Below are 27,465 nucleotides of genomic sequence, written 5' to 3' on the forward strand. Positions count from 1 at the left end.
CTGTCAGGTACATATGTAGTGCAAAATCACAAGACACTGCAAACCACTTTTCATCAGTCGGAAAGTTCTTACTGTACCTTGTTTATTCCTTTTAGAAACCGTTTGCCTAATTCACAAAAAATACTCCAACTCAGCAGTAAATAATGACAGACATTACCACACGAGAGGAAATATACGACCACTTTACAATAACAAATTTTAAAAAATTCAAAAAATTAGTTGAAGGAGTACTTCTGAAAAAAGCCCACTAGGAATATTATGATGATGTATTTTAACTCTTAGTATTTCAGATGCTTACATATCTGTAATGATTTATTTATTATCTGTAATGGTAAATATATTGTTTTATTTGTGTGTAATCGTATATGTACCTACATTTTTAACCATACAATGATTGTTCATTGTATATCATAATTATAATATTTTTTTAAAACTTTGACATTGTTGACTTCATAAAGTTTCACTAGCTTTGTCAATAAGGATATCTTGGACAATAAAGCATGATTGATTGATTGATTTCATGATCATCTACAAATGGATATTTTGAGACTCGGAAACGTCTAAACAAAATCATAAACCTGTAAACGGCCAATTACGAAAATTTATAAATTTATCAGTGGTACAGATTCTTAACGAAAATGGATTGAAGATTAGTCAAATGTAGTGATTTCATCACGAGGGGGAGAATGTTGTTGCTTTTAATTCAATAATAATAATAATTATAATAATATGCTTTATTATCATAAGACATAATCTTGTAGACAAAGCTTGGGTAGTAAATACTTTTAAAAAAATGCAATACATACCAAATGAAATAAAAATAAAAATGGTGCATCGGTACAAACTATGCTGAAACGGAGGATATAAAAGATATGTATATATAAAAGACGAAAAGTCAAGTTTATAAAAGAGTAGACATAAAAAGTAACAACTTAGGAGCTCCTTGATAAGTAAAGATAAAAAATATGCGTAAGTCAGTTAAAAGCTATCATTGAAATATTCATCCAAAGTATAATAGGGTCTATCAGATAAAAATTGTTTGACTTACTTCCTAAATTGGAAGTCATTTATATTGTCAGATCTTATGTCCATAGGCAAATGATTGTACATTTTTCCACCATTGGTGATGTTTTTAGTTGGCACAGTGAGTTTCGGAGTGTGTCTGCTGTATTGGGTGTTATAATGGGAATAGGATGCAGCAAAATTTAATATATGCTTATTTATTAAACACACAGATTCCAGTATAAATAATGCAGTTTCCGTTAGAATATTATGTTTTTTGAAGAAGGTTCTACATGAGTCTCTTGGTTTAAGGTTTCCTATATACCGTATTGCCCTTTTCTGTAAAATTAGTAGACTTTTGAATAAAGTTGGACTGCATGCTCCCCAAAACGGTATTCCGTAGCGTAAGTGAGAATCTATAAGTGCATAGTACGCCATCTTTGCAGTGCTGAACCCTAATTCTTTATAAATCACTCTAACCGCATAACAGCCAGAGGAGGCTTTTCTAGTGAGTTGTTTAACACGATCCACAAATTTTAAATTCTGGTCAATGAACACTCCTAGAAATTTAGTGTTATTTTTAGATTCCAGTGATCTGTCTTCAAAAAAAATTCTTTGATTGAGCATCTAAATGATAATAAATCTGTTTTAATTGAGTTAAATGATAAAATGTTTGAATCACATCAATCTTGAACTTTTTTCGAGTCGGCAGATATTATTTTGTGCAACTCACAAGTGTTTTTATTATTCCAAAGTATGCAAATAAGGTGAACTTCCCAGAAATATTAAGCTTGGTGAGGTCATTAATATATGATAAGAAAAGAATGGGACGTAACACAGAACCTTGTGGAACTCCAGAATTAATTTCCCTTTGAAAGTTGAGTTGTTTTGACCATTTGCGTCCGTCCCATCAAGTGGGAATCGAACCATTTGTGAGTTACACCTCTGTTCTCTGCAGTATTTTGTGATCAACGCAGTCAAATGCCTTCAACAGGTCACAAAATACTGCGGCAGTCTTTTCACCGACATACTCATCTTAAACTTTATTCAGAAATGAGAAAATAGCATCGTGCGTATTTTTATTATTCTGGAAGCCGAATTGATTTTCACTGATGATGTTATGCTTATTTATGAATTCAAGTAGTCGTTTTGGTTGTTCATGGTTAGTTTATAAAAAAAGACGATTCCGACATTAACAATAATTTTGAGAAAGTTGAAAAAATAACGATTGACTTGAAACGTTTGATTCCTGGAATTCACAGTAGGACTGACTAGTCCGAACACCAACATTGATCGATTTTTCAGGTAACTGCTATCAAAAATTCTCGTTTACTGTGCAACAAGCTATCGAAATATACCTGATCAAATCGAAGTACTTATAGCATTACATCTACGAAAATCTCCTGAACCAAGAATCACCCTGTCCTACCGTTTTCCCTGTTGCATAACACATTATTAGATTATAAGTAGACCTTGCCCCTCACGCCGATGACCTTCACTAATAATTTCATTAGGATAATAACACAGTGTTTCACAAGGGAATCTTTTCATTGCAGACCATGAGTTCCGCGAATAAAAAGCTGCTTGACGTCAGTGATGAAAAGTGCCCTTCCGGTGCCAGTACTCCTGTGTTGTCCTGGTCTCCCCTGCCGCAAAGGAAAACGCTGAGATTCCTGCAGAGAGAAGTAAGGTTATTGTTTTTTCACACCTTAGTGAATTGAAAGAGTGATTAAAGAATATTGGCAAAATGATATCTGAATATAATCAAATCATTACAACGTATTTGCATCGTATTTCACAACTCATGTTTGAAATATTTCCTATAAACTGCATCGTACATTTTGGAACACATTTTGGAGACATAAATTAATGATTAGTCCTCCCAAATTTCACAGATCTTCCACTGAGTCGGGTAGAGCACGGCCCACTTCGTTTTTCATATGTCCCCACAGAAAATATGTAGGACTTGAATCGGGTGATCGAGAAGACCACTCAACTGTAACTCTTCGTCCTATCCAGTAGTATCGAAACTTATTGTGTGTATAAGCACGCACATTTTGTGAGTTAGACTCGTTGATAATTTTCTCTTAATTTCTTCCAGGATCATTCTCTATGATATCATTAAGAACTAACTGGAGTAAATCAAAATGCATATCATCTGTTGAAATTTCGGAAAGAAAAAAGGACTTCGAAAGAAATTTCCAAAAATACCAGCCAATACCTTCGTCTATTGATGCTATGCACATTCATCTGAAAAACACGGAAATCACCATTTCCCATCAGCCGTTCATCTACAATTTGGCAAAATTGCTTGCAACAATCAGAATAGATTCATTAGTTCGGACTTTCATTGTCTGATATTATATAAAATGATTTGAAATCCCTGAAAGAATGAATAAAAGAAGAATTAAAAGGGAATAGCTGAAAATAACAATTATATTAAAGAAAAAACCCTAAAGTGAAATGAAATACAGGTAAAAATAGAGCAATTGAACAAAAAATAAAAAATTAAGAGATTCCAAGCCATGTTACTTCACGACGTTCGATTGTTAGTATCCACAATCATCTTCGGGTGATGACTGGAGTGATTCTCCGAGAAATGACTATTTATGGGTCATTCGAGTACCTTCACTTATCTCTGCTTTCCTTTTTTCCGCTTCACCGGTTTAGCGGGAGATGACCGTTTGGCGGGAGTTAGCCATTTTTCGCTTAATTATGGGTTTCCATATGTTGCGTATCTCTACGCTAGCTTGGTTGAAAATATTGTTGGACAACATGTATGCGGCTTCTTTAATTTTCCTCCTAAACCAATGTTCCTCTCTGTGTATGATTTCAGCTTGGAACCACTCGATGTTATGTTGATGGATCCAAACACGCTCTGCTATTCCTAATTTGCTGGATTCCTCTTGCTGTGTGTGTTTCTTGTGCTCGGCAATGCGACTTTTAATGGCCTCTTAGTTTCACCGATATAGGATTTTCCGCATTCACAGGGAATCCGGTAAATGCAATTCTTGGAATCGCAGTCCGCGTTTTGTGCCCTGGTTTTCGTGAGGCTGCTTCGGATAGTGTTTCCAGATCTGAAGCAGGTTCTGATGTTGTACCTGGACCCAATTCTTCTTATCCTTTCCGATAATCCTCTGATGCAGTGAAGTAAGACAAGCACTGGTTCTGACGGCTTCTCTTCCTTGCGAGGCTCCTGCTGTCTTTTAGCCAAATTCTGTTCCACCATCGCTTTGGAGTAGCCATTCCATTGAATATCCTTTTTGATGATGTCTAGTTCCTTCTTGAAACCTTTCTTCCTATTACAGAGCTCAAAAGCATGGTCTAATAGAGTCTTGATTATCCCTCTTTTAGTCGATTGATGGTGGTTAGATTCGTAGTTGTTGGAACTAGTACTTTCGCAATATTTGCCGGACACTTCTATGGGAGACCGGGGTTGGAAGTCACATTTTCGGTCTTGCATTTTGAGTGGCTTTTTTTTAGTTTTTTTAATGAAATTTTAGGATCAATAGATAGTGTTTTTATAGAAAATGAAAAATAACTTTTTTTGCAACATTATCTATTGAGAAAGTATTAAGTAAAATTTGTGTTGAAAAAGAATAGTTTGCTTTTTAAGTCCGTGTCAAGTATGGTTATTACAATGTCTGGAGTTGGTGATCCTAGTAGATATAAATAAATAACAATATTTCAATAACTTTCAATAAATATTTTTATTGAAAGTTATTGAAATATTGTAAGTAACTAATTCCCATCCCTCTACTTAACTTTAAAAGAATAACTTCTATCTGTTAGAGAAAATAAATAAATTATAATATATTGGTGAATATATCTGTTTGGAAGATATTTTTTATTATAAATACTCAACCTACTGGAATTATATTTAGTCAAATTTAAAAGGATATATTTTTAAAAGAGATTAATTTTTGGGAAAGAAAGGTTTTGGCTTTCTACTTCAAAAAAGCTGACATCATGTGGATTGAAACTGGTTAAACTAGTAGCTTCAGGTGGTCTAATAGATAGATAAGGGTGTCTCTTATCTATCTATCTGTCTCCGATTCCCAAGACCTTATAACTCTCAAATTATTAGTAATAACAAGTTCGCATGCTATTCTGCGAACCCTTGAAACTGAGCAAGATGGGAATTAACCATTGAACTTTTAACAAGTAGAAGGATTGAATTATTTTAATTGAGATTACACATGTTAACAACATTGAAATAAGGTTAAAAAAAATTAAAAATATATAATTTTCAGACAAAGAAAGATTCAAGCGATGGTTCTGAGAAATTATATCCTAACTGTGATGTTAATATCTGGTTGAGATCTTGCGAAGAAGAAATTATTCATCCTTTGGAAGGGGTAGTCTCAGGTAGGTTTTACAATATAGAAATGAAAACCGTCATTATAAATAAAACTTATTGATAAAGATCAATTAGACAATGATTACATTAATTCAGTATAGTGAATGTGTTTGAAATATTTAAAAAAATGTGTTTAAGTAACTTTCTTTTCAACCGCCTGTCGGCCCCTGAGAACAACCTTCATAAGTCGAAACTTGAGCGAGCTGAGGATTAACGAGGTGTTACCTCTTAACATTGGAAACTTTATACAGAGTGGTCGAAAGAAAATTACCTATACACCTAGCTTTTCTCTTTTGTTCGGAATTTGAAGCGAAAAATGCTTGGACACAAGGAGTTTGCTTTCAGACTATGCCTTCAACTCCATAGCGATGGGATGGAATTTTAAATAGAAAGTAGATTCGAGTGATATACCATATGGAAAGGCACAAAATCATTCATTAAATTTACCTAAAAAATTGCGAAAACAATTTGTTACTTATAACGGTGCTATTGTAAAAATGAGTGAACAAGCTGTCAAAATGACCTAATAAAACGCTACTTCAACAATCTCGCCTACCGGTAGTGGCGTAAAAAACCCAGTACCGAAAACCGACCCAGATTCGTTAATGCTCACAGCTACAAACTGTGATAAATGAAAGCGAAGAACTTCACAATCAGAGAATTGGGGATGAACTGCTTGCCAATTTCCACGGGTCTAGATCCTTCTGGTCGATAGCTAAAGCTGTTGATCAAAACACACAAAATCCACAATTTCACGTCTAACACAAGCGGATTTGGTTCAATTGCAACAACAGCCAAAGAAAAAAATAATCTACTAGCTGAACAATTTGCGTCTCACTCCACAGTTATTTTCTGGGAAAGGTACTACCCACTTTTCCCACACTAGAATCCACAATGCCGAAAATTACTTTTCGAATACTGAAGTCAGGCGAATACTGAAACGGCTCAATATCAACGAGGCGTCTGGTCCTGATGAAGTGCCCGTCATCGTACTTAAAAAGTGCCCAAATGAACTCGCATCAGTATTTTGCTGACATTTCAACCCGTCTTAGAAAAAAGGGGTTAGAAGATTGCTGGTGTTCAGCCTATTCCCAAAAAGGACAAGAAAAAACTTCCAAATAATTATAGACCAGTCGCTTTGCTATCAGTGATATCAAAAATCATGGTGAAAGCCGTAAACCATTAACATATCCTCAAATATTTGGAAGCCTTCAACATCTTGAAAGATCGTCAATATGGCTTTCGGAAACAAATATCAACAGCCGACCTTCTATCGTATGTCACTCATTATTTGGAATAACGCAATGTCATTACATACTGTCAAAGTGACATGTTATTGATCAATCAATCTCGTTCTTAAAACATATAGAATGTTGATAATTTCTTTCAATACATCTGCAGATTGAGAATGCCTCAAGTTAATTCGATGTTGGCTGATATATTTTTGTGATGCAGTATTGTAGGGGAAAGATATTCACCTAAGAGAGAATTGTTGTAGTTTAAATGATAATCTACTTATTGCAGATATAAATACGTTTATCCATAGTAAATTTATATATCTAATTGTTTTATTATTATAAACACCATTTTTTAAAACGTTATGAAAAAAACCTCTTGTACACCACGGTGTCCAAGATGCTCTCTGCGGTAGAGGCAACATGGTCCCAAGATCATGTTGCCTCTACAATGCAGGCAGTTCATATTGATTAAAACAAATTTATTAGAAAAAATACATAAAAACACAAATTGTTAAAAAAAATGTTCCTATGATACGATTACCTAGGTAATCGTATCGCTATGTTACACCGGTAACATAGGTAATCATTTTGCCCCAACATAACCTTTTTTATTCAATGATCGATAACATATTTATAATCTATGTGGTTTCAACTGTTTCCATGCTGTTGAAAAACCAAATAGAGTATTATACCTCAATTTCCTCAAAGAATTTGACTGTCACAACTAGATAGCACTACTAGTTTCGATGTAATATAACAGGATCATCTCCCCTCAACGGATCATCTCGTACACTTTTCCCCTATATAATTTTTGTGCGTTTCTGTAAACTTTGTAATATTAAATTAATACATACCTACATAATTAATGTTTTTTTCAATTCTCATATAGTAAATATAAAACACTTACCTTTAAGGTTCATTTACATTGGTTGTGCATATACAACCATTCAATTTTTTACTGAATGGTCATTCTAGAAAATATGATGTAATTCTTCTTCTGAAAGGTAAGGTAGAACTGAAAACTCAACATATACCATGAATCTAACACAAACATTCCTCCCAGAACTGCAACATTTTTTGGGGAGCGTTTCACTAATCAAGTTAGCGTTATCAAAGGGATGAACTATACCTACTGTCAAATATACCTATATATGTGCTTGTGTTATGGAATCCTTGAAGAATATGGAGAATTTTTATGTTGTTCATTTTTTCATAAATGTGTCTATGCTTCAAGCCCCCCTTATTTCATATGATTTTAACATATATGTACATTATCATGGAAATACAGTTTTATGTGTATATAGGGTTTTTCTGTTGGGTTTTGCATTATCACTATTCAACCTAGGCCACAGATTAGGATTAATTAATTGGTAGCCCAGTACAGTCTGATTTCATGTTTTCTATTCAAGCTATTGTGTAGATATATCTATCTAAGTTTATGAGGAATTCATGAGGTGGTACAACGGGAATAATTTAAAAAATAAGATTTACACAGAGAGTGTACCCATTTCTTGCCTATTTTCTGGAAAAATCTAGATATTTTAAGCCCTCTTCCATGTGGTCATATTATTCCATGCTGAAAGCTACTTTAAATGTACATGATAATAGAGATATCAGTAGATACAGAAGATTGATAGCTTTTTACGAGTTACCTATAAGTATAATAGATATATTGATAGTCTGATGATGGTGGTTAATGGATTCACGACTCGTAATGTGTACTCCTGTATAATTCAGATATGTTTCGAAAATTTTGCATTTACTGAAACCATTGGAATATAGATTTCTATCGAAATGAGATTGAAATTCACTTTAGCACCTGCTGGGCGATAAAGTAGTCCACGTGCGGTAAAATGCTACTTTACGCGCGCAAATCCGGGCAATAAAGTGCTACTTTACGCCCGTTCATACATAAATGATTTCAATTCATTGAGAATCACATCAAACTGTCTGGTCTTATTTATACTGTGAATATATAATCTTTTTTCAAGAAAAAATAAAGTTGCGAAAATCAACCTGATGAATTTCACTAGTTCGGATTTCCATTCTCTAATATATAAAATGATTTGAAATCCCTGAAACCCAGTCATCACCCGAAGACGATTGTAGATACTAACAATAGAACAATACAATAGTTGTTTCGGGGATTTCAAATCATTTTATATATTAGACAATGGAAGTCCGAACTAGTGAAATTCATCATGAAAAATTGTAAATCACCTTCAAACGTACTTTTTTTGTTCTATGATTTAGATAAGTTTCTTTTTATACTTATGTTATATATGCTGATTTACCCAGTATAAACCTGAGTTTTTTGGGATTATGGAAAATATAACTGAACAATAGAGAAAACAACACACATTTATATGGAAAGCAATGTACACTCTCCAAATTAAAAAAAAAATGTATTCGTAAACTTAAAATCAATTATAAAATGTACAAATCTAAAAATCGAGTCAGTAATGTGTGAATATTCCGTTTCCCATCTTCCTAAACTTATAAGGCCTCTTCCTGTTTCTTCCACAAATATTCTTAACAAATGTAACACTCTGCGGGAAAGCCTTGCCATCGGAGGATTCCAAATACACATCCAAATAAGAGCATAAAAGAGTCAGACGAGCTGATAGAACCCATGCCGAGCGAACAGTATCATTTTCTTGGTTCACATTCACCATCATCTCCAGCTCTCTTATTTCATCGCTATTACTTGAATCGTAAACACCGTTGAAGTTCAGGCAGAGAGAAAACAGAGGTGAGGTTTCTGGGTAGTTGTTTTTGATAGCAATTAGAACATGCAACGTGGCATTTCCTCTGGTAAGCTCCAAAGAGTAAAACAAATCTGCGGGAGACACAAATTCATCTTCAACAAACATTTGAGTGAAGTTTGACTGACAGTACTTCTGGTAGGTAATTGAAGACCATTTCGTCAAAGATGTTTGAGGATTTGAAGGATACTTCTCCATGTCAGGAAATTTTGGTAATGTATTCTGTTCTAACATCTGAAGCTGACAGGCTAAGTTGTACTTTGCTTCTAGGCGCTTGAACAGTATTTTGACAATGTTCTCTACATTCGAGTTTCCTATTTCTTGGCAATTCACCTGTTTTGTCAGAAAATCCATGCCACACACCCTCTGAGCCCAATGGTAGGCGTAACCGATTTGGGGCACAAGCGACTGGAAAGAAGTCACCCCTACTTTCTTTATTTGGAACTTAGAAATTGGGTTGGGACTGTCCAAGCCTAAATCTCCCTTCACAAGCTCGCTGAGAATGTTTTCTCCAGAGAGGACTTCTCGAGCTGCATGACCCGTGATAGTAGGAGAAATATTAGTTTTAGAGGTTACTGTAACAATCTTCAACTTGGTACAGTACTGAAAAGTAGCCACCACTGATGTTCCACAGTTCAGTTTTGCAGTAATTTCCACACTCAAGGGGTGAACTTCTAGCAGCGATTTTTTTTTCTCCTCCATTGGATCGACTTGATGCAATGATTTCCTGTGACGCCTCTTTTTCATTTCCACAACCTCCTCAACTTCGGCGGTATCAGCCTCTTGCTCAGAACCTTCATCCTCGACAAGTGTATCATCGCGGTCCTGTACTTCATTCCACTGGGCAGCTTCCTCCACATCTCCAAGTATCTCCACATTCAAGCTCAGATCGTAAACATTAGTGTACGATAGGATATTGACATAGAATATATAAAGCGGATCGGGAAGAAGGTGAGATAGTTTGTGCTCGGCACGCAGTTCCTTTGAGGATATATCCAGGTGTTCTTGGAGCGGTTTAGCAGAGTTTATTACATCCAGAAGTAGGGGACGAAGTGCATTCAGCTTCTCTTTTAGATCGACGAGAACCTGACCTATTTTCTTTTGCTCCTCTTGAAGAGATTTGCATAGCTGGGCTAGGTTTTTACGCTGCATAAGTTCCCATTCCAAACGAGCCAAACGTAAGCTATGCTCTTGCTCTCTGTCTTGAGGATTAAAACTATCGAACTTTTTTGATAAGGAGGACGGAGCATCCCTCATGAAATCTTCAAATGGCACCAGTTCAATGTCTTCATCTCTGGATTTGAAAGCGAGACACTTGTTGGTTTCTGCTACCAGATGATGCAGCTCATAAACCAGATTTTGATAGCTCAGTTTGATGCTATCGCACTTTTGCTTTTCGCCTGCCATAGTTTCTCTTCCGAAAACGTGCCTGATCTTATCGAATCTGTTCAATTTCTTAATAATACATAGTTTAATGAATATATCAGTTTGCAGTTCTTTGTTGGAATTTTTCATTGAGGGATCTTCTTGTTTTTGTTTGTAGATTTCCCCCAGCATATCCTTAATGTCTCTACACGATTCGAAATGAATGCTAGCATCGATTTCATTTTGGCGATTTTCAGCTTCTTTTTCTTCAAAGGCAATTACTTTTCTGTAGATATCAATTTCGATTTCAGCTTCTGAATTGGTAGTTTTACGTTTCTTTTTCAGATTAGTCTCTTTTACCATTTTGAACACCTTTCAGAAAAAAATAATACTTCTTGAAGTAAATAATAAACAGTAATTACGAAAATATCATTGATTCATTATAAAATAAAAACCAATTCATAAACTAAGGTTATGTATCGTATCGTACAATTAGTCTTCTTCAGTATATGACAAACGACGCAACTTGTAGCCAATGGTCAAGTAGCTAAGCCTGCCAATGAAGTGGCATAGAGAGCACTCGCCTCACATGAATACTTGTCGCATTTCGTGTCTAGAACTAAGTTATATCTTATTAACGACACTGTTCTCCGATTAGGATCTACCTATATTCTACATGTTTTTAGGACTCCGCATAGTAGTTAAAACATAGAAATCAGTAAAACTTGAAAAATATTACAAGTTCAGAATGAATTTAATGTTTTTGTATTTTCTTATTTTCAAGAGGATGAAAAAGATATTTTAAACTAGAAAAATATTCATTATACATTCTCTCACACTCCATAAGAGCATGTATAAAGAGATGAATGCGTGATATTCATTGGTATCGTATATGATTAAATTCAAATGAGGGAAATAAAAATGAACCTAAATCATGGATTTTACAATCAACATTTCATTTATTTTAAATCACAGAATACTTCGTTCACATAAACAGCAAGAAAATATATAGATTCCCCCCATGGCGGCTGCTTTTCGAAAAACCATAGGGTATACAGGGTGTTGTTTCAAAACGCTTCATTCAAATGCTATACAGCGCGTGCAGCGTTAAAGAAAAAAAACATGGTTGCCATTCATCGAATAAAAAAATATGGCAGTCATAGGGTTATACAGGGTGTACAGCGTTAAAGAAAAAATAACATGGCTGCTAACGTAAAAGAATAAACATGTCTGCCATGGAGGTATACAGGGTGTGCAGCATTAAGCAGTCATGAAGTATTAAGCAGCCATGAAGTATACAGAGTAGGCAGCATTGAGCAGCGATGAAGTGTATAGGAGACGTTTCAATATGAACGCGCTGTGTCTGACGGAGTCCCCGCATATTTTTGAGTAATTCAATATATAATCCAACTTCCTGATGACACCAACTTGGTCTTGCGTTGGTAGCATTAATTGTTTTGGACATTGTATAGCATTTAGAAGATATGATATATTTCAATAACTTGCTTGAGAGTATTTCATTGTTGAATATTCAATTTTTAAGAAATTAAACAATATATGAAGACATTTCTGGAAAATTGAATAGATTTTATATATTGGCTGCATAGATTTTATACATGTGAAATATTTTATATTTGAATAAGCTATAAAGAAAACGAAATAAACACACAATACTTCACAATCAAATAATAAAGTAGCTTCAAAAATTTCTACTACTGAACCTTTGAACGTCAATTCAGCCAATTTCAGCGAATGCCAGCCTATCAGTTATAACCAGTTTTGTGTTATTTTGAAAGCTTGGGATCCCGCAAAATTTTTGAATTAACCTTGTTAATAAAGAAATGTTTTTAACGATTTTCAATTCAAAGTGGGAAATTTACCTTTGTCTTGTTCGATCGTGAATTTTTCAATATCGATGAAAATGTTCGTACCATAGTGTAATTTAAGAGGGACAATTTATTGTTTTATTTCTTCAGGAATTATATTATATATTATAATTTAATCATGATAAATTGATTTCTGTCCAAAATTGGATTTGAAATTACTATCTGATAACAATTTTGTTTTTCTAGTGTTATGAAAATGATTATTAATAATTTCTATGAAATTTATATTTGAAATTGTTGAAATTGTTGTTATTGAATGGATGAAACAACACATTTTTGTTTGTATAGTGTGTTAAAATCTAATAATTTTTTTGGTTTCTACAAATTCACTGTTGGTTCTGAGTATAATTTATATAGGTATGCATTTATTAGTTTGCAAAGGTTTTATTGTGGATTAATTGGCTGATCCCCAAATATAACTTAGATAAGGCAGCTGTGAATATATAAGACTGAAAAGAATATTTTTCAAAAATTTAAGAAAAATATAGTACCTGATTTTGTAAAGAATACCAATAAGGGATGCTCCTTTTTCTCGAATAATTTCAATATTTTTTGTACACGATGAATTTTCATCAATATATAATCCTAGGAATTCAATAGAATTGGTATAACTTATTGAATTGTTATCAATAATTATAGGATTGGTACAACTGTTCAATAATCATTCAAAAAATATTCATATATGAAGATTTTTGGAAATTTAGGGTTAATTTATTATCTTGAAGCCAACCTAAAATTATTTTCATGTTATGTATTATGTCATCATGAATTTTGTCGAAGTTATCCCAAGAGTATATAATTGTGGTATCATCAGCAAATAATTCAACTCCACCATCGTTATATATTGGGGGAAAATACGTTGATAACCAGAAAAGTTGATAACCAGAAAAAGTGACCACCAGAATATTAATAATTCAAATAAAAATCAGCCCTGAATAGTAGTTTACCTTTCACAGATTAGCTGTTTCAGATATGAAAAGCTTTCTACTTCAAGAAACTTACGTTTCTAAAAATTTATGATTGAATTCAATATCGAAAATTACTCATCATACCTTTAATTTTGTAAATTACTCCCGAAGAAAAAATTACGCTGGCAGCCGCTGGTCTTCGTCAATCAACTGTGACTTGGCCAAAGTTACTCGACACTACGTATTACTTGTGTTCACAAAATATTTATTTTACATAGGGAAGGGGTCTATCATAGCAGAATTTTTATATCCATCTTGAACAATACTCAGCTTTTCCTGAAAGCATACCAATAGAAATACTAGAAAATCAAGTGAACACAGTCGAGGACCAAATTGATCTAGAGCCAACTGTGTTAAAGATGGCTTAAATATTTAATTTTGATTCGACAGCTATATTGACATAAAAATAATATGGTTATATTACCGTATGTACCTGCAACCAAATTTATAGATGGGCACTACACCAGATACAATAATTGCCACTGAAACTAGAGAAATAAATAAATATTTATTGCAAATTTATTGAAAATATTATTTGAAAATATCTGAATTTGATTTTCTTTTATTAACCTTTTTATATGTAGTCAAAGAAGCTATAACATTTATGTTGCGCACTGAAGTTCATTCATTTCTTATTACAAACTTCGATATTTTATTGAAGAGCTACTAAGAAAATATATTTAAACCATTGAAAATAATACAAAATAATATAATCATATGCATTAGCTTCATTATCATGAACCAACAAAAACTGTTTGAATAAACCGAAAAAAATTTATTTTATAAAAAGCCAACTTACCTACTTCCATTGTGATAAAATGTTCATAGTTCTAATAATGTTTCTTGGTGAAAGCTATCAATTCATTACTGATATTAATTTTTTCTATTTCCTTGATCAATTATGTTCATGTTATTAATGCTTTGTAAATTTTCCTATTATTAATAAATTGTTGGTATATTTTTCTTGTTGGTAATTGTTCTAGTCTAAGAGATCATAAGGCAGCAAATATGTAAGGGCGTAAAAGTTCAGATATTTATTTATTTTTTGTTAATATCTATAGGTAATCGTATTTAAGTTATTAATGTTATGTAGAGTTTGATTGTTCGAGCTGTATATTCAGTGTTTCTGACTGACTCCATGATTTTTTTCCTTCTGGAAATACAAATGCGATTTATTTTCAAATTAAATTTTTGTAATATGATTTGCTACAAATGTAATTTACATGAACGTAGTCAAATAAAGTATGTCTATGTCTATGTCTATAAACAATGAATAATTAAGGATTGGATGGAATCAGTAACGAATAGTGGATGATCCGGATGATGCGGTTGCAAAAATTTTCAGTCAGAAAAATATATGTGCCCTATTTTCTACTTTTTCTACATTTTCTACTAGAATAGGTATCTCTCCAGCTTTTCCTATGAATAATTATCAAAAGGTAGACTTTGAGAAAGTCAGACTCAAGTTCCTGCAGGCAATGTAGCCTTTTTGTTATCTCTATGCACTTTCTAATCACGACAGGACCACTACACTTATAGGACATACTGGTAGCGTCTCGTACACATGCAAATGGTACAAATGCAAAGATTCATGACAGTCACCAAAATCTGAACAAAATTCCTTGTGAATGGAGAACCTATCTTTTTCTACGAACATGAGGGAAATAGATTACAACATTGTGATAATTATTACATAAACTCATTCACAGTATTTTTACATTATTTATATAAATCATATTTTATATCCAACTCTTGATTTATTTCCTGTTGAGAGTAACGCTTTTACACTTTCTTTTGTGTTTAAATATTCACCATTATGAAAGTATCAAAATAGTTCCTAATATAATATAATAAATCGTTACAGGGGAAATACCGAAATGGTTGAATGGATCTTTGATACGGAATGGTCCAGGTTCCTTGAAAGTTGGCGAGGAAGAATTTATTCATCTATTCGACAGTTCAGCACTTCTGCATAGGTAATATTTTTTTGATTATAATCAAAATTTGTTCTATTGTCAATTTGGAAGACGTTATCCATAATTTAGGTACATTGAAGTTATTTATTCTCACTTTTCAATCTCAATAACACACAACTGGATTATATATATAGTATTTTATAGGACCCAAATATCATTTGAGTGGATAATAGGGTTTTTCCATGTTTCAGATTTGGGATTAATAATGGAAAAGTAACTTATCAGTGTCGGTTTCTACAATCTAAGGTATTTCAGAAAAATTGGTCTGCCAGGAGGATTGTTCTCACAGAATTTGGCACAAAATCGGTGAACGACCCTTGTCATACAATCTTTCAAAGGTATTTCAATAAAAAATATTCATAACATAATTTGCATACATACATACATATATATATATATATATATATATATATATATATATATATATATATATATATATATATATGTATAAATATATATATATATATTTATATATACATATATATATATATATATATATATATATATATGTATATATATATATATATATGTATAAATATATATATGTATAAATATATATATATATATATATTTATATATACATATATATGTATATATATATATATGTATAAATATATATATGTATAAATATATATATATATATATATTTATATATACATATATATATATATATGTATATATATATATATATGTATAAATATATATATATATATATTTATATATACATATATATATATATATATATATATATATATATATATGTATATATATATATATATATATATATATATATATATATATACCAGTGGCTCTTAAATTGAAATCAATATGATTGTGATCAGAATAGTACTTATCTATTTATCTTTTGATTTTCATGGAATTATTTTCTAGTAGCTCGACTGCATTAACTTTTCTCGATTTCATATCATTTCTAGAAGAATGCGTGGATGCTAGGAAAATAATAAATTCGTTATAATGTAGGAATAAGAATGAAAAATCCAATATTCATTGTGAAAAAATTAAAATTATTAGTTACTCAAAAGCCACAGAGACATCGGTCGAAGTTAAGTGACAATTAATGAAGCCAATTCAACGGGAAATGAAATAAACATTTGATAATATAATTATTCTTTGCTAGTGTTAAATATATTGTTGTGTCTGTAGCGCGGACATAGTTATTTTATACTACTGTAGTTTGTAACCTGTGTATAGATATTTGTCACTTTTCAGGATTGCGTCAATTTTCAAAAAAGAAACATCTGACAATGCTATGATATCTGTGTATCCATTCGGAGACGAGTTATATGCTTTCACAGAAGTTCCAATTATTCATAAAATAAATTCTGAAACACTGGCGACGGAAGGTAGAGTGAATGTTTCGGAATATGTATCCATTGTGAACCATACGTCTCATCCTCATGTAATGAATGACGGTAAGTGAAAGAAAACAAGAAATTCCAAAATCTAGGCGCTTGAGTATCAGTCAATGTAACATGAATATAATACAAAATTTATTTTTAGTAGTTTATCAATATAACGAACTATCATTCTTTATCGTAGAAGCTCTGCTTATCCCAACATATACATATGTGCTATTATTGGCAGCTCCAAGCACTCCATCAACTCATCACGTTTTTCAAAAAAATGTCCCTAGAAATGTGTGTGGAATATAAAATTGGTATCGTAGCGATCCCAAATTTGAATCTCCTGAATTCGATTTTTTATTTTAGCGATTTTGATTATTGAGATATCAATCAGATTATTGAATATTTAGTTTTGAAATAATTTCTTTGGATAATATTAATGATTTTTTAATGTATACAGGATGTTTCCTAACTACGGTACGAAACTTGAGAGGGTGATTCATAAGGTCGTTCGAAGAAAAAAGTTCTTATGAACATATTATATCCGCAGTTGATTCGTTTTTGAGATACAGGTCGTTTAAAAAAACAATTTTGAAAATATCCTTAAACCGGTTTGCTTGAAACTTGCTAGAGTTAGTTGAAATATAATAAGGAGCTTATTTAGTAGTCATAACTAGATTCGAATTATTAGATCAAGTGCTGTCTCAGCACCACAGCTAATAATATTGAGGAAAAAATACGCCACTGTATATTTTTTAGATCAAGCAACTAAAAATCTCAATTTTTTTGTATCTTGTGTTTTCTTCATAATTAATTTCTATTTCGAGAAAAAAATTCACTTTACCTCATTCTGAAAACATAACATAAAATAAAAACATGGGATAAAAAATTAACAATCTCGGCTCTAAAGCAAATCAGCAAAATGTTTACCTTCTGATGATAAAATACACAATTTGTCATTGATCGTCATTGAAAAACTCATGAAGTATTCCTTATGACATTGCAATTGTCAATCATTGGATTCCTCAAGTCATTCACATCTAGTTAAGGATTTCAATAAGAGAGAGTCTTCAGATGACCATATAAATAGAAATCTAGAAGATTCATTGAAGGACTGCGAGCTAACCAGTGTTGAGGTCCTGCAAGTTCAATACAGCGATTAAGATAGGTGATGTCGAGATGCTGACGAGCAAGAACAATGAAATGAGCTGGAGTAGGTACCCTTGTGCATAAACCACATGCTGACTCTTACAAGTAAGGGTACTTTTTCTAACAAAATGGGTAAATGATTCTACTAAAAGTTCGTGTAAGATTAACCTATTAATCTAGTAATAAAATGGTCCATTCAAGTAGTCATCAATAATTCTTACCCAAACGTTTAGCGTCAATTGTTGCTGAAAATGATTTTTTTTAATAACGTAGGGATTTTTGTCGGGTCAAAAATGGTTGTTGTGAATGTTTATTATAGTGTTATGTTTTCCCCGTATGTTCGACAATAATTGACCACACTGTACAGTTAAACTCAACTTTGTTTCATTACTACACTGTCAGTACTATACAAAAACTTCAACTGAACTTGAGACTAATATTCAAATGTCTATTACCTTAATAGCTCACTTCATACCGCACTTCCAACTAGACTAGCCTCCTCTGTCTGTTTTTAGTGCTTATACGAGTATATCCCGATGGAAGTCTTCGAAAGCCGATAGAAATATTTGCGAAGCGACGCGACACCTAGAACAAGGTCACAATCGATCGACGAAGACCAGGGGACAATTTACAACAATAGCACCTCGTGAACAATGAATTAATCTTGGGTGAAAATTCCGAGGTAGTAGACCTTGGACTTGGTGATTGTAAAATGGCTGAATGAGGTTTCTTTTAAAGACTTTACAAATGGATTGTTGGCTTGAATGTGCAATCTTCCTAGTACCATTGGAAGGATCTACTTCTATCGTATTGAATATAGCTTTTTGTAGTTCCCTAATTAAAACTAACTATAGGTACGACACTAGCCGGCAAGGGGCTCCAATAGTAACTTAGTTGGGAGAGTCTATACCTGGGCGATCGCTCGCCATCACGTTTGGCGCTTGCTATACCAAGTTTGAGAACATGTTACAAAAATGTTCCGCTATCTGCGGAATTGACTTAGTTATTGGCTGTGGCCGTCAGATCTGTTGATCATGTTTCTAACTCAAAACGTCTGTATATTTTATCTAATTCCTATTGAAAATAATTGAAAAATAACTTAGTTCATATTGAAATTCTGATTTCGGAATTTTATTTTTAGGTACCGTCTACAATCTGGGAATGTCTATTTACGCAACCGGTCCACATCATATAGTTGTTTGCTTCCCGAAAAGCATGGGTATGTATGGAACCCTAAAAGCTGGACTTTACGGAAATCGAGGTTGAGATGCTTACAGACTGATGTAGCGACTCATATGTGTGGAAATTGACCTACACGATTATTTTTAGATATGAAACTTTCCCAAAATAACATCAGATACTGCCATAGAAGATTGTTTACTCATCTGTTGCGTTTCTTTCGCAATGAATTTCTCAGTAGTGTTGCAAATTCATCAAGATGATAATTTGAAATTTTATCCATTTTAGGAATGATAAGTCAATAGACTTTGAACTGTTCAAATTACGATGAACACTAAAATTAGTTAGGAGGAAGTTGAAACATGTCTATTACCCTCAAACGTCAAGTCAAACAAAGCGGTAGTTTGTAGTAATCTCACTTATCTATCATCAACTTATGAACAACTACACCTGGCCTACAACCTACAAGAGTACAACACCAGTTTATAGACATCTCGGACGGGGATGTGATATTTCTATCACGACCTGAATTAATATGTGTGATTGATGACTTGTTTACTTCATGGTAATTCATAATAACTTAAATTAAATGGCTAAAAAACACTTATGTCTAAATACCACTGGTAGATTTCATTTATTCGACCAGTTTCGGGTTTGACCCCATATAAGTATAAAAACTTGATAACAAAGACATCGTAGTTCATCCCTACTGTAGTTCAACAACTGTTTGGTATCAAGTTTCGAAGGGTGAATAAACGCCTTGGAGTGAGCCAATACTGAAAGATTCTGTCAAAAGTCCATAAATTTTCTTGCCATCCAGGTGTTCAATGTTTGTTTGGCAAAGCCTAAAGGGATGCCAATGACAGGTTCTGGTTCGATGAAGCTGCTTGTAGCACCCTCCTTTACAAGGGAGTCAGCAGCCTCATTGTCTTTCAAGCCAGTATGACCAGGAATCCAGACCGAGACAATATTTCAAGTCTTCCTATTGAGGACAGTCGTTTTTAGCAATTTTATGAGGTTGGATTCTACCAATCTGTCTGCACACAATTCAATAGCATGGATTCCCGCTTGAAATACAGTCGCATAGGTCTAGGCAGGTTGATATCTCTGTCCTGGTCTGCGACTGAAAACACCTGCACCAGAATGAAGGTGTTTTTGATCCATCTGTGAACCAACAACTCTCTGCTCCTAACATATCCTTCAACCGGAGGATCCAGTCCTCTCTACTAGGGAACAGTACTGTATAAGGCAGTTCGTTGTTGACAATTGGAGGCATAATGTCAGAGCCTATTCCATTACTTCGGACTTCCATAGTCTAAAATGATATAAAATGATTTGAAATCCTTGAACGAATTAATAAAAGTAAAAAGATTAGCTGGAAATAACAATTATATTAAGCAAAAGAAACTAAAATTATAATGAAATAAAACACAAGCAACAATTGAAAAATTTACAAGAAATGAAAGTTGAAAGATTTCAAGCCAAGATATTTCACGACGTTTCGGAGGAACAAGTCCAGTCACCACCAGAAGACGATTGTGGATACTTGTGTGATAATTTGGCTTGAAATCTTTTATTTTCTAATTTACGTTTCTTGTTAATTGTTCAATTTTCAATTGTTGCTTGTATTTTATTTCATTTAGTTTCTATTTGCTTAATATAATTGTTATTTCCAGCTAATCATTTTAATTTTATTGATTATTTCAGGTATTTCAAATCATTTTATATCATATTAGACAACGGAAGTCCGAACTAATGGAATGCATCATGAAACATTGTCAACGACCTTGAAACAAACGTCAGAGCCTGATGACTACAATAGTCGATGCCGATGGCACCAAAGGAAAAAATAGATAATAACCAATTTTCGGTCAAATACACCGATGCTAAACAATTCTGAAAAACTACATCTTACAGTACACTAACTTATTGAAATTGTCTGTACTTTAGACCCCGATATTTCGATGTTTGAAAAAGCCAGGATTGTTGCGGCTGTACCTGCACGATGGAGTTTGAATCCGTCATATATGCATTCTTTTGGTAACTCGAAATGTCATCATATTCGACAATTTTTTCAATGAACTTGATTATAGGTATTACAGAAAATTACTATGTAATCGTAGAGCAGCCTTTGAGCATATCTATAACTGGAGTTGTTTCTGCCAAATTAACAAATGAACCAATAGCCGGCTGCTTGAAATGGTACCACGAGGAGTATGTAAGTGTTATGAAGATTATTTGTTTCAAATCATCGAAGAGCTAAAATGACAATGTAAAAGACTAGATAAATTTCACAAGGAACTATATTGATGCAGAAAAATAAATTTGAGATTCAAGATATCGTGAATAAGTTTACATTTTTAATTTTCAGACAAGAATAACAATAATTTCCAGACAGACGGGGAAACTTGTGAAAGTTTTCCAGGCAGAAGCATTTTTCTACCTGCACGTTATAAATCAGTATGAAAAAGAGGATCACATCATTTTGGACATTTGTATATATAAAGATCCATCTGTTTTAGATGCCATGTATGTGGAAACCATGAAGGTAAAACATATGTTTCTACACATCTCCTGAACGTATAGGCCCTGCAAACATCCAATTCATGTAGAGTTGTTATTGAAAACCTTCTGTTGTCAGACGTATTTTGAATGTAAAGTTTATTAGCTTTTTCAGAAGTAACGAAATTACTGAAAATACTGAAAGTTTTCGATTATGGCAGTAATAGACATTCTTCACATAATTGGTTTCTAAAAAAATCATTAGATTTTTCAAAACTTTTGCAGCAATCGTTTATATATATTTATTTATTCAACGGCAAAGCCAATTTACAAAAACATATTTAACAAAGTGTGAGGAACTACAAAGTATTTTTGAATGCTCATGTCTAATGTCTAAATTACAATTTACAAAACATTTAGCGAAGTGTGAAATACAAAATATTATTTTTTTGGAAAAGAAAGTTTTTGGCTTTCTACTACTCTATCTGATACAAAAAAAAAAATATAACCCCTTCAATACAAAATATTAATAAATCCTTATGTCTAGTGACTACATAACTAAAAGATGAAACAAATCTGGTTCTTACAAAAAAATGGTAAGGTAAAGAAAAGCTTCGAAAATGCTATACCCTTTTCAATTGATTTTTAAAGACCTGAAGTATTATGATATTGATTTTCCAGCTTCAGAATACGAGGAATCGGACTGTTCAAAGCACAATTGGTATGGAAAAAATGTATATGAAAAATGTCAGGATTTCTCGTATCTTTTTGTTTGATATAAAAAGTTATTAGTTGAAGTAGTTCTGGGCAGCTTATCTCACTATTTATTAATTTGAAGAGGAGACTCAAGTTCATAGAAATTCTACTATCTTCCAATGATTTTATATTCAACTTGGTTAAGAGTTGACTGTACTCATATATTCATTTCATTGAATACCAAAGTGAAAACTTTTTGCCATAATTTCTGATACTTGAAGATTAAAATTAATTTAGCTATCAAATTTAACTCCCAGATCACGAATAAAAGTTTCTCTATTGGAATATTGGACTTCTAATTTTAGCGAACGTAATGATTTGACGATTATCGATGTTTACCTCTAACAAATTATTTCTACACCATATGTATCAAGATGGAGTAGTAGGGAGCCAAAAACTTCCTTTTCCAAAAATAAGTCACTCCTGAAAATATAACCCTTTCAATATATACTTTGACATCTTGGGGATTTTTGCTAGGCGAAATACTTAGATGTTACACTTCGATGACTCTTTATTAGTTACATTATACAAGTTTTGGATGTGATGCTCAGATATATCCAAAACATACTCTTTAAAATATTATGGAGACATTAAAGAACTTTCATATTTTATTAATTCATTAATAGTTTCGTAGATGTATGTGTACGTATGAAATTGAAATAAAAACTCATTGAATATTATTTTCTAATAACAGATAATTGAAACAGTAAAAATATTAGGTATTGATTTTGTACATCATCATTGAACATAACTAAACTTCTGAAGGTAGATTAGGCTTGCGAGTACAACATAGACAGTTTACCAGCATTTGTTTAATATTAATGATAGTTCCAATGGTACATTCGTTTTCTTGTTTATCATCTCACATAAAGCTAGGCAAGTAGAATTGCAAACAGCGTCATCTCAAAATATTTCACAGCATTGAATGACGACACCGGATTTGTCGCCCACTGATTTATTTATGTGGGAATGCTCAAAATGTTGAATGCATAGATTACAACAAACCTCTTTTGCTTTGGAATGTGCCAGAACATTTCGAATACGCGAGTATTCATGAATGAATTTTCAGCTACACACTAAATAGTGTGTAGCTGAAACCAATTAAAATTTTTACAAAATTATAAGACGGAATTCAAAAATAGTTGTGATAATTTCCAGGGTTTAAAAACAGTATCCTATTTGATGATACCTTCCTCGATTGAAAATGAAAGTGCAAGGACGATCTCCTTTAATAAAAGATCGTTGGGACCGGTCGTTGTGCTTTTCTAAATTGTGACCTATTTTCTGGTAATGACTTGTTTAACTTTTGCTTCACTTTCCTGTAGAATAAAAAAAAATTCTAGATGAAAGTCTAATGTAGAAAAAATAAACGGTTTTCATCTACCAACTGATTTATCAAAACCAAATTTCATTTCTACAAGAAACTTTGATGCACTTTTATTACAGTCGATGCAGAAGAATCCAGACTATGCCAAAATGTTTCGAGGAAGACCTGCCAGGTTCGTATTGCCATTAAATCCTGATAAAATGACCTCCAGTCCAAAGACTAACTTAGTTAAATTGAAGAATACCAGAGCGAAAGCCCATTATCTGCCAAATGGTGACATTTATATTCAGCCAGAAAAGCTCTGCAACCTTGGATGTGAAACACCAAGAATAAACTACGAAAATTATCTTGGTGAGTTGAAAAAATTATACAAGACAGGCTGAAATACAAACAAATCTGTGGTTCATATTTAAATTTCAGGAAAACCATATAGATATTTTTACGCAATAAGTTCTGATGTTGATGCTGACAACCCAGGAACAGTGAGTATATCTATCAATCAATAAATTAATCAATCAATGTCGGAAGATAATAGTCGCAGTCATTTATAAATATAAAATACATTTTTACGAAAGATGTTTTGAAATTTTAATTTCAGTTTCAATGCATGAAGTAGTGCTTTTGTAGAGATTTACATAAGTTTTGTTTTGAGGAGTTAATATAGTTTATTCATATATCAAGTTAGAAAACTTTATAAAGAATAGGCAAAAAAAAGAATAATATAGATCAATATCTATACTGTTTTGATTGGTTTCCGGGTTTTGCCGTGGTTATAATCTCCAAACGTTTCAACTGCAACTGCGGCAGTCTTCTTCAGTGGCGTTGTCTTGACGTGTCAACTGAATGTGATTTTATGAATCAACTCCAGGCAACCGTTCATCAAATAACTGGGCATTATCTTTCATTGAACTCTGTTAACAGAATTTCCATACTTGTTCCTAGAATACAATTATAATCATATTTATTCATTTTAGCAACTTTGGTATCGGAAATCTTACCAATACCAGATTAATTATGAGATATTTCTCCATTGCTCAAATAGTTGTGAACCAGGATCAACAAAATTATTTTCAATTACAGGTCATAAAAGTGGATACTTACACAAAATCGACAAAAACCTGGTGTGAGCCAAATTGTTATCCAAGTGAGCCCATATTCATCCCAAATCCAGAGTCTAAGGTAAAGTATGTTGTTTAGTCGTAATTTTATTGGTTAACGCCTTCATTTAAAAATAGGTGTTGCCTGCGGCTTCGCCCGTGTAGAATTTGGTTTGTCACATTAAGTTTCGTGAGAGATCATTTCAAACAAATTGGTTACAATATTTTTTCATTAACCCAGAACTCCAGTTTTCTGGGGTGTAAATTCCTGATTCCCTTTCTTGATGCTTATTTACGCTATACAAAGAACCTACCTGCATATTTCAAGATGCTAGGCTCAGTAGCTTCGGCTGTACGTTAATATAAAAGCGGGCAAAAGCTAAGTAGTTTGAATTTTCAATACAGTAACTAACAAAAATATGCCAACTGCACTGAGTAATGAATAGCTTTGAGAATCGAATTGTTACCTATAAAGAAATTTGCAAAACTAACACAACCGTTAACGACGTCTGCCCTCACGCGTTTGCGCGCGTTCTCGGCAATGGCGCTTCATTGCTTAGACCGCCCCTCTACCCCCGCCGTCTTACAGAAGACGAGATGCAATGGCTTACTGCGTTGCGTCAAGTTAATCTTACTGTGATAACTTTTAAATTTTTCGTCCATATTACTCAGTGTAAAAAAGTTTATCTATATTAAATACTTAAATTGACAATTGTATCAATTTTTATAAGAATTTGACAGATATTCTAAAATGTTCATTGTAAAAAAAGTATCCAATTCAATTGTATTGTATGGCTCAGTATTTTGCATACAGTGGTTACCACATAAGAGGTAGATATATGCTATTCCGGATTTTTATTTAGAACTATTCAAGATAAACAATCTTATGGTACATTATTTGCATGTAACTCTAACGGAATAGGCAGCGCACGCCAAGATAGCTTTCAGGTAGCAAGAATTTTTCCGACCTAATACTTATCTTTATATTAAGTCCAAAATTACACAAAACCTTTGTAAATTGTAGCCTTTATGTTATTCTGATGTATAAGCTGTTTTTATGTAAAGTTTCATCTAAATCCGTTCATCCTCACACATTTATATTAGTATAGATAGATGACTTACGAAAAACAGACTTAAACTGACAACTGATAGAAATTGTGAAAATAATTATCTATAATTTGACAAAAGAAATGATTATTTCTGATATTTGTTTGAAATGTGCACCACACACAATAAAACTTTGGAGTTTTTTTATACATACATACATTTTATTTGAATATTATCTTTTTATCTTTACGTATTTTATATATACAATATCTTTTTACGCACACATCTACTTAGCTGACACTCATCTATTATTTTGTATTTTACTAAAAACTATATACCATTGGAATTGTCGTAAATGTATTCTGTACATAACACGATGAAATAAATAAATTAAAAAGTTTCTATTGCCATAAAGAATCTTAAGAGTTCGATAAGCCTTTTGGATAAATGTTTTCACTTGGGTTTAAAATTTTAAATTACTTTCAAGAATATGCCCCAGACGTTTCGCTTGATCTACTGGTTCAAAGTTCAAAAAAACGCGTCGGACACGCTTTGCTGATCATCTACTATTTGATATTGATGAAAAGAATTTAATTAACATTTTCATCAAAAGTGAAAGACATATATTAATGATTTGATGAAAGACTTTTGTTGGCAGTTCGAAGATGATGGCATAGTGGTGTTATCCATGATATGGGGTGGAGAAGATACGAACCACGTCGGACTCCTGGTGCTAAACGCAATAGATTTCACCGAACTAGGAAGAGCAGAATTTGAAACGCGCAGTCCCGTTCCAAAATGTTTGCATGGTTGGTTTCTGCCGCAGAAATAACCGAGAAGAAAAAGGCAATTTTGATGATTGTATAAAGTGTATAATTGACAACATACCTAGTTACTGAAATAGATAGCTCTAATATTGTTAATTATTGTTGGTTATTACACAACCTTCTCTTGATTCACAATACTCTGGTAAATTATAGAAAGCATCATTCCTTGAAAAATTGAACACATAATCTTTAATCTCGTATTCATCTTGTCCATATAAATACAAGCAGTTCGTTCACTGATGAAGAAGTTTGAAGTTGTCAAAGCCGCGGTTGTGGCTGCAAACGTCATCAAACATTACCCAACCGCCCCAATATACTAACCCTGAGTAATATACACCAATAAAAAAACATTCAACTCATGATTCAAAATACCTTTATAACTATAAAATTAACACTCATATTAGTATGTCGTTATACATAAAAGAATTACATCAATCAAATATTTATTTAAAATTTAAAATCGAAAAGAACAAGAAAACGAGTTCATATGAATATAAAACTAATCACTAATAAATATTGTATGCCTAATAAACAACATTGGGTTGATTTCTGATGTATTCAACTAGTTTCTGTTTAATAGCATTTTCAATCATTTATAGAAGTCTATTATAGGAATCTAAACCTTTAAAGAACAGAGAATTCATGGCCATTTTCAGA

At 32.7% G+C, this 27,465-nt stretch overlaps 3 protein-coding genes across 5 annotated transcripts in view; 1 reads left to right on the plus strand and 2 right to left on the minus strand.

The window, feature by feature from the left end:
- ninaB (neither inactivation nor afterpotential B) overlaps positions 1–26,904 on the plus strand; it is a 43,233-nt gene extending 16,329 nt beyond the window's left edge. For all 3 annotated transcript variants that reach the window (XM_074186164.1, XM_074186163.1, XM_074186165.1), the window contains exons 2-14: positions 2,559–2,687; positions 5,256–5,370; positions 15,449–15,560; positions 15,752–15,898; positions 16,791–16,993; positions 19,215–19,292; positions 21,203–21,292; positions 21,346–21,470; positions 21,624–21,800; positions 23,957–24,188; positions 24,258–24,319; positions 24,918–25,016; positions 26,640–26,904. In XM_074186164.1, the coding sequence (XP_074042265.1) occupies positions 2,562–2,687; positions 5,256–5,370; positions 15,449–15,560; positions 15,752–15,898; positions 16,791–16,993; positions 19,215–19,292; positions 21,203–21,292; positions 21,346–21,470; positions 21,624–21,800; positions 23,957–24,188; positions 24,258–24,319; positions 24,918–25,016; positions 26,640–26,813 (1,740 nt within the window). In that variant the 5' untranslated portion in view covers positions 2,559–2,561 and the 3' untranslated portion in view covers positions 26,814–26,904. The remainder of the gene's footprint in view (positions 1–2,558; positions 2,688–5,255; positions 5,371–15,448; positions 15,561–15,751; positions 15,899–16,790; positions 16,994–19,214; positions 19,293–21,202; positions 21,293–21,345; positions 21,471–21,623; positions 21,801–23,956; positions 24,189–24,257; positions 24,320–24,917; positions 25,017–26,639) is intronic.
- On the minus strand, positions 8,946–11,222 carry thoc5 (THO complex subunit 5). The gene has a single exon (XM_023165040.2). It carries the CDS (start codon positions 11,091–11,093, stop codon positions 9,057–9,059), a length of 2,037 nt encoding a protein of 678 aa, XP_023020808.2. The 5' UTR covers positions 11,094–11,222; the 3' UTR covers positions 8,946–9,056.
- The window catches only part of Atp9b (ATPase, class II, type 9B), a 43,625-nt gene continuing 37,504 nt past the window's right edge, over positions 21,345–27,465 (minus strand). Inside the window, exon 17 of the mRNA XM_074186160.1 lies at positions 21,345–27,084. The gene's annotated coding sequence lies outside the window, so the exon portion shown is untranslated. The remainder of the gene's footprint in view (positions 27,085–27,465) is intronic.

This window comes from Leptinotarsa decemlineata, unplaced genomic scaffold, assembly GCF_025532065.1.
Source record: "Leptinotarsa decemlineata unplaced genomic scaffold, Ldec_3_MD MMD2_tig00078422_RagTag_RagTag, whole genome shotgun sequence".
Lineage (NCBI taxonomy): Eukaryota > Metazoa > Arthropoda > Insecta > Coleoptera > Chrysomelidae > Leptinotarsa > Leptinotarsa decemlineata.